Here is a 9084-nt window from a genome sequence, read left to right on the forward strand (position 1 = left end):
TGGTGAAAGGTTACACAGATGAACTGTTGATGAACTTGGATTGATTACTTTCAGTTTCCTGATAAGTGATAATATGGAAATATCCAAAGCGGTTTGGATTGGCTGCCCTCTACCCCAACTCTCTGACATTGTTAACCATGTTTCATTCTATGCAATTTTGTTTAACCAATTGTAATAAGAAGTCACAATACGATCATCAACAAGAGCTTGAGGATCTTTGATGCTGAACTGCTTTGCACCTTTGTTCAGAGCACCCAGTGGTGTGGTTGACTTCAGACAGCCAAAATAAATTACACTTATGTCATTTTGCTATTTGTTGTATTCGTTTCTGGCGCATCAACTCTTTGGAAAACCCTATGAGTTACATTTTGCCCAGGACATTTATTTTTCAGTTGCTTTACATAATTGATATAGTGCAGAACTGGGGCATCAGATTTTTTCCAAAGCCCAGAACAGATGAGATGTGTTTTGTCTCCCCTGCACACCTGTGTGATGAGCCAGTTCAGGTTAGATGTTGACGTGGTGGTGACGCAAAGAGAAGCCAGCTCCCTACTTTTCAGCCGTCTGTACTGTCTGATCTAGATCAGAATGTCTGAAGATGGATTAAAAATTTCCAGTGAATAAGAAACTTAGAAGTAAATCAGGAGTTTTGAAAATGCAAATGTTTGAATATGAAAATGATTTATTTTTGGACAACGTCTTTGGATTTCTTTAATTTTCTTTAGTTGAACTTGAACAAACCCTTAACTCAAAGTGTGCCATATAACTCCACAAAAAAGTGAGGTTTTGAGATGAGGTGTGTCTTTTTTTCAGTTATCAAACTTGTTTTTTCTCTGGGTGGATGAAAAAAACAAGCCAAATATCATAGAATTGCATTGTAGGAGGTACCCTGGTGGTTTGCCTTTCTGGTATGCAAGTGAAACTGGGAAACAAATGCCATATATAAGTGATAATGCATGGCTAGCTATGCATTAAATGATTTTAATGCATGACATGGAGGCCAAGAAATGCCTCCGCTAAGTGCATCAAAATTGTTTAAAGTGCCCATATTATGCCTTTTCGAATATTACCTTTCATGCAGTGTGTCATGTAGCTGTATGTGAACATAAACTATCTGCAAAGTTGTGAAGCCAACAGTGCACGATTATCAAAAAAAAAGAGTCTGCTCGCAATCGCCTAAACAAGTCGTCAGGAATTCGAATCTTATTCTGTTACGGCTCTACATCACGAAGTAGCCCACGTTCTATGTCGCCAACTTGCCCGCCCACAAACAGTAACATTTCCGTGTGGTTAACATCATGTCAAGAAGACGCTGTATCCTTCGCTGTGAGAGTAAATTTGTTTTATCACAACTTATAATTACCACAAACTTGTTAACACTTACCACTGAGAAACGTCCTGCTCCAGTCGTGCATGTGAATCAGTCTCTTGTCGATCAGCCACTTCAACCGTTTCATCATCAGACTCCGGCTCGAATTGGTAAGGTACAATCGATACCATCTTTTCTATGTATTGACAAGTCTCCAGAGCTGTCATTCCGTCATGGCAATGGGTGTTTCGTTTCCGACCAATCCAGAGCCAATCTCTTTACGGCTCTGGTGGGCGTTTCGTTTCCGACACGCGCTGTACGTGGTAGACCAATCCAAAGCCAATCTCGCTACGGCTCTGGACCAATCACAAAGAACTGCGCCATCTGACCAATCACAGCAGTGAGGGCTCACAGAAAGGAGGGGTTTAGAGAGACTGATTCTTGTTTACGAATCATTTAGAAATGAGGTCAAATTAAATCAATTTTTTAGAAAACTAACGTGTTTTCTGACCTTGCATGCATGTAAACCTGTTTTAGGAGACTCATAAAACAATATTAGCAACCTTAAAAATGACATAATAGGGGCACTTTAATGCACAGCTAGCCATGCATTATCCCACTTATACCATGGTCATTTGCCAGCACTGACAAGTTAAAGCTGTTAATGATGTTTGCAGCGCAATATTTGACCTGAAGGGTAAAATGACGGTTATTTTCATCAGTTATGGCTCATTAGTGCTAGCATTCTGACCGCTTCAAATCAGACACAGAGATGGAATAGTGCGGTAAGATCACATTTATTTGAATGAATTATAGAATTTATTTGAATGAATTATCGATCGATTGAGAGAGAGAGAGAGAGAGAGAGAGAGATGAAAGTTGTGTGAGTCTGCATCTGCGCATCTCTCTAAACAAGCTGTACAATTTTACCACCTCGTTGCTGAGGAATATAATGTAGCGATCTAGCATCTAGGCTATTTTATTAATAAAAGTCGAGGGGCATACTTATAAATGTAAAATATACAGTCATGGCTAAAAGTTTTGGCAGTGACATGAAAGTTTGCTGCTTAAGCTGTTGTGGTGTTCATTCACATTGTTTCTAGATTATTGTCTAGAGTGATCAGATGCATTTTAAATAATTGCTAAAAGCTTCATTGGCCAAAAAATGAACTTTTCACAAAAAAACAAAAACAAATTTCACTGTTTTTTGATCCTAACACAAAATGACCAACTAACATTAATTAACTAATCATATCAGCAGCAAATGTGAAAGTGTGAATGAGTACTTGTCAGGTGAAATCCCTATCATACTAATTAGATTGTAAGAGCAGACTGATTGCTATTTTCCGACTGTTTGGGACATCTGGAAAGTCGATTGTTCGGTAAAGAAAAGGTGAACGCTACCATGAGTCCTTTGACGTGCCAACAGTGAAGCATCCTGAGACCATCCATGTGTGGGGTTGCTTTTCAACCGAGTACGATCCATGAGCAATTTGGTGATGATTGATGAACCGTGCATTTTCCAGCAAGAGTGATAAAGAAGTGGCTCGAAGATCATTACATTGAAATTTTGGGTCCGTGGCCAGGCAACTCCCCGGATCTCAATCCCATAGAGAACCTCTGGTCAGTCCTCAAAAGGCGAGTGGACAAGCAGAAGAACACAAATTGTGATCAACTCCGAGAACTAATAAGGCAAGAATAGATCGGCATCAGTCAGGATTTGGCCCAGAAGCTAATATCCAGCATGCCAGAGCGAATTGCAGAGGTTATGAAGAACAAGGGTCAGCACTGTAAATATTGACTCATTATATATTTTTTGCCAATAAAAGCCTTTAAAACGTATGATATGCTTATCATTGTTTTTCAGTATACCATAGAAACATGTGGAAAAATAATCTACAAATACTGAAGCCGCAAACTTTCCAAAACACAAAATTTATGTCACTGCCAAAACTTTTGGCCATATTCATAAATAATTGTATTATTATTATTATTTTTTTTTACTTTTCTCAAATAATATGCAAGGCACTAGTCATAATACCACATCAGGTTTATTTGCAATAATGATTGGCATATACATTATACGGTTTGTAACAAAACTGCTTAGCAAATGCATCATAAATTATTACAAGTCATATGCGACCTGAAACTTGCACAGTGTAGTAGGAGCTGCCAGAAACAGAGGTCAAATATACAGTATTTGGCAACAGAATGACATAATTGACCAATCAGAATGAAGTTTTCTGATAAGCAAAGAATTAATACAAAATAAAATAGCTATATATTGCAAAGCTGTGTCTGCTTTCCCACAGCAACAGCTAGCAGCAGCCATCATTGTCTCCTCTCCACCAGTAAGCTGGTGTGTGGTAGGCGTTCTGGCGCACTATGGCTGCCGTCGCATCATCCAGGTGGATGCTGCACACTGGTGGTGGATGAGGAGATACCCCCTGACAATGTAAAGCGCTTTGAGTGCCTAGAAAAGCGCTATATAAATGTAATGAATTAATCTAAAACACCCTAGCAATACCAATAACATTATGCTAAAATTGCTACAAATGATGTTGAAATTACATAGCAATGCCCTTGCAACCATCTACAGCACCTCTGCATTGTGGCGGCATGTGTTGCATGTTCAAGCACCACAAAAATGTAAGGGGGTCTGAATACTTTCCGTACCCACTGTACTCCAGGTTCCAATTCCCTGTTCCAGATATGATCAAAAACACAGGTAGTAATGTATTCCCCAGATAAGCAAATGAAGAATGATATCTAGTACTTACTTCATTTTTCTAACTGAGTATTTGATAATGTCTTAACTCCACATCTGTGTTAAGATGTGGAGCCTTAAGATTTGCTGTTAAAGACCCGGTCGCTTTGACCTCTTAGAAACTATTCCATTAAAATGTGCTGCATTCTCTAGTTTTAGTTGTCTGCCAGGGGTATTTGTGTTCATAAGGACTGATATTGTCACATTACAATGTTTACACTAGTAAACGCTAATTGACGAAACTCTCTTGGCCCTGTGCATACAATGCTTTCTTTGTCATCAAAAAAAAATGGGCCAGGAAAGATGGTTTTGGACGCCAAAAAGACCAGAAGGAATGCATGAGGAGTAATTGTGCCAGTTAGGAAACCTGGAATTGTGATCACGTTTAACAATTTTTTTTTATGTTCAGGATTGTCCTGATATGCCCCATACTACCATTCATGTTGTTTTGAAAATGTAATAAATAAATAAAAAACAGTGCTGAAATTGCACATTTCAGTTAATGCTCTGTCTTTTTTTTAATCTATAAATTTTAGGATCTGGTGAAGGATGTGGCAAGATCATTCAGCGCTTCCCCAAAAAGGACTGGGATGGCACGGCATTTCCCCAGGGTGTGGAGATGGTAAGGAGTCGTTTTTGTTCTGTTTTCTGAAAACTGAAACCCAAAAGTAAACCCAAGTCATTTATTCATAAAAAGCTGCCTTCTGGAAGTAGCTGAATGAAAAAAAAAAACTATATATTCTACATCTTTGTTTGTGTTTTTTTTTACTTTTCTGTTTTCCTCAAAGTTCCTGAAATTTGTGAATACATCTGCCCACATCCTCGGAAACTCGTGTGGTTCTGATATCAGCCTTTCCTTTAGTCAACAAATGCATAATCATTGTTTACTTAAAGGTTTATCCCAGTCGCCTCCATTTGCTCTAATTGGAGAATTCCAAGCCCATGTCCTGTCCATTTCTTAAATGGCGTACAGAAATGCTTTGCTGTGCTTCTGTCCGATCTATCGCGCTACACACTCTGGCCCAATTAACAGACATAAACCAACTTAACTCTGGACCAAATATTTGCTTATCTGAGCTGAAGAAGAAAATGTTGTTAATCTCCTTAGTGGCAGTGGCTTTAAAGTTGTCCTGGTTCTTGAGTTAAGAAGCTACAAATGTTCAGCTTAAGCTGTTGGGTTGTGGCCTGGTTGACTGTTTACTTGTTTATCAAGACGTAATGCGTAAAGCTTGACCTTTGCATGAAATCGTAGGACTAAAGATTCAACTGTAATATAAAATACACATCTTCTGATGAGCTTGCTTTTAATTTCTGAATAAAGATTCATTTTGATATTTTCAAATTTTGAGACACTGATGTCTCAAAAAGGTGATGTAGCCGTCCTCATAATGAAGAAGAGCAATTCGATTTTTGAAGAGAAAAACATAAGTAGTGTGACAAAATCTTTCATTATTATTTTAAACAAAAAAGTCATATGTTGCAACCAATGAATAATGTGATAGAATACAGAGAACCCCTGAAGAATCTCAAGACTGTGTGTCAAGTTCAGCAAGTCTCTTAAAATATCAGATAGTTTGTCCTTTTCATGACATGGTTGTAAAATGTCATGTGGCACTACTTCCCAGAATGATATGATTTATAATTCATAATTCTTTCAAAAACATTTTGAATAAGATGCGGACACTCACATGTGTTCAAGGTGCAGGGAAAATATGTTATTACCTTTTAATCGACGGTTACACTACGTGACATTTTTTTAGTCATTAAAAACCCTTTATGAACCAACATGAATACAAAGAGGACATTTCTGAGAACTTGGCACATGCGTTTTGGCACGTCGTAGACACTCTTATTTGTCATTGAGCCAAACACAGGCTGGTCTCCCTCTGCTTTCTTGCTTTATTAGTCATTTAAGTGTAAGTGAACCAAAGAAATATTCTTGGTTACACAATATCCTTGGATAACGACTGTATTTATGATACGTGGCTTCGTATTTGCTTGTAGAAAAAGTCTATATCAGATCAGTGAAGGACATTGGCTATTTTAATGTGAGAAGAGGCTCATTGTTCACGGCGAGGACTGAATTTGAGTCAGTCATTTACTCATTTTGGCTGTTTACACTCATCTGCTGAGATATGGCCGCGAGCACCGTCTCCCACTGATTCTGAATCTGCAGAGACTGTAATCTAGACAGTCATCTAGAAATCGGCTAACGAAACGCAGGTTCACTATCTTCCAGCAGGTGGTTGAGTCTCTGGTCAGCCTACAGGTTACACAATCTGGGTCAGTCCCGGGCTCAGATGTTGTTTTTATCATTATGAATTCTTACTGATTTATGTTTGTGATTCTAAGGGGACATGATCTTTTCCCCACTCCAGGAATGATGGTTGTTTCGTCTGTCAGAGACAGTAGAATTGGATTGTTCTCCATTTCCGTGGTTTGAGCAGTCACATTATTTGGTGTAATACAATGAAGGTCCTTTTCCTCAAGAAATGCTTGTATATCTGAAGGCTTATATTGAGAAGCACTGGAAACATTCCATAGGGGTTTTATTCAATACAGACTCAATGGCTTCATACAGTTCCTGCAAGTATAGGGAATGTCCTTCAGCAGTCGTAAAGTGTTTATTTTGAGTATCAGTGTTCTTTGTGTCAACTGGGGCAGCTTGTCATTCACTGGATTTTTCTGTTTATTTGATGCACCATTTTTTTGTAGAGATTGTTGTAGATGTTGAAACCACCAAGTCTGGCACCAGTGATCATGGTCAAAGGGTCAGAGTTACATTTCAAATTGAAATCACAACCTTAAAAAAGCTATTTTTAAATTTGCTTTTAAAAGTCACATTGTCCCTCATTAGTTACATTTACGTTCCTGGTTTATCAGTTTATCTCATTGCTAGACTCTAACAGGGATATTGGTTGGTTCTTTGGTCAACTATAGGATAGATTGTAGGGCTTGGTTGGCAATATTGATTAAACATTTTGATTAACCAAAATCCCAAGATAGATCTTTCAGTCTGTGCTGTTTTCAGCTGATGTGTGTTTCAACTTATACAGTAACTGCGTGACGTCCACCTGCGAATGCACACACGATGGCTGAATTGCGTTTACATTACACTGAGATCCGATCACAATGCGTCCTCGACTACCTCTGGACCAGGACATGCTGATCGGATAACATTCCGATTAGAAGCGCGTTTACACTTGTCTTTTCAATGTGTATGTGGACAACATCCGGATACAGGTCGCATGTTAATGCCAAGTGTAAACGCAGCCTAAGTGAACTAGATGTGAATAGCCAGGTTTGAGTACCAATTTCCATTAGTTAAGCAGTACTATTATTGTTATACATATTAAACATATTTTGCACATCTTTAGCTCTTGCACATGTTGTTATTTTTATAGTTTGCATTGTAGTGAATTATTCACAATGAAAGGTTATTAGTGGTTTTATGTAAGATTAATTACGGTGCTGTTTTTCCATCTTGTGTGTTGTTTTTGAGTAAGCGCTCTAGAACAACATTCATCAAACACATTCACATCTCTTTGAACACTGCGGGGACAGCATAGTCCATAGGGTGGGCGATTTATCGTATAAAAATAGACCAGAGCTGTATGTATGTAATTTCTTGTTAGTCATTGGGTGTGCCAGTACTCCCAGCGGGCTGCAGAATCGAACCAGAAGAGTGTTTTGCTGGGTTTCAGGAAACATGCCTTGACTTAATCTACACAGCATCATCTCCGAAGCATTCAGCAACATGTGGAGGACCCCCTCAGCATAGTTTCAGCTCTGTCAGTTTACTCAAACATATCAGTATGTGCACATGTTTCTACTGATCTCCCTGCCCAATGTGGTTCTTATGCTCTGACCCGACCTTGCGTAATTTTTGGCTCGTTCATGTGGTCTAAGATTCTTTTACGGTACTCACGTACACTTTTATCTAGTCTTTAGATGCATACATGCAGTTGCCATTAAGCATCTGTAACTGTTAATAGCAGAGCACACAAATATGTTGACCGTAATTCTTTATAGCTTTACAAATTCTCATCTTATTTTGGAGCATTTCCGTCAAATTGCATGGAGGATCCGTTTGGTCTATTTGTGTAGGTTTTATGCTCAGCCGTTTATTTTGGACTGATTGTTAAATAATGAAAATAACAAACTCATAAAAGCGCATTGCTGGGGTTAAGTGTCCCCAACATCCCCAGCACACGAAAATGAAATGGCTTCAGTCCCATCTTTGTAGTTTTATTGAATATTGTTTTTAATATACCAGCCGGGCAATTTGGATTTTCGTCTTGGTATGCAAATTGTTATTATTTGCAGATTTCTACAGATTTTCTGTTTTTAGTTTTTAGGAACAGCAGAAATTCTTTCTTTACCACAACAACCCCCAGCAAACTAAATAGCCACAGATGAGGAATGTTCCAAGTATAAAAGGATAGAAAAACACCCCATCGTGTTTACAGCTCTCGTTCCAAAGGTGTTTTCAATCTTGGAGGAAGTTCGCCAGCTATTCTCCTTGCGTGCTGTTTTTAACCCTGCCTCACATGAAGGTTCAGCTCGCTTCATGCATATTCACTCGTTGCTTACTGCTTAGATCACACTGGAAAGACAGTAAAGAACAGTTTGAGGGGACATTAAACAGCTTGTCTAAAGATGGTCCACAAGAGTCAGGCAACCCATAAATAACAATGACTGGCTGGGTTAGTTATAGGTCTCACACAGTTAAGACACAGATTTTCTCTGATTGCCTCAAAGAGATTAAGAAATTAATTAGGACCCACAAAGAGTGTAACTGGGTTGAAAACATGATGGGTTAATCAGTAATATATGTACACTAAAAGTTAAAGGGAAAAGTCCTCGACCCGGGATTTGAATTCGGGTCAGCTCAGCATCGGCGCCGACCCAATTGACACAGTTTTTGTCAAAATTTAGTGTCTTCATAAATCCACTTAAATTGAACTTTAGGTTAGTTGGCTAAGAGTCATACATTTGAAAAAGTTTT

The 9084-nt window shown here is 38.6% G+C and overlaps 1 protein-coding gene across 1 annotated transcript in view; it reads left to right on the top strand.

Annotated features, from left to right (window-relative positions):
* Window positions 1-4617: 4617 nt before the first annotated feature.
* The window catches only part of LOC107671508 (myotubularin-related protein 13-like), a gene marked incomplete at its 3' end in the record, with an annotated part of 52691 nt that continues 48224 nt past the window's right edge, over window positions 4618-9084 (top strand). The window contains exon 1 of the mRNA XM_016464430.1: window positions 4618-4698. Within this exon, the coding sequence (XP_016319916.1) occupies window positions 4696-4698 (3 nt within the window). The remainder of the gene's footprint in view (window positions 4699-9084) is intronic.

Source organism: Sinocyclocheilus anshuiensis, unplaced genomic scaffold (genome assembly GCF_001515605.1).
Source record: "Sinocyclocheilus anshuiensis isolate Anshui unplaced genomic scaffold, SAMN03320099.WGS_v1.1 scaffold4560, whole genome shotgun sequence".
NCBI lineage: Eukaryota > Metazoa > Chordata > Actinopteri > Cypriniformes > Cyprinidae > Sinocyclocheilus > Sinocyclocheilus anshuiensis.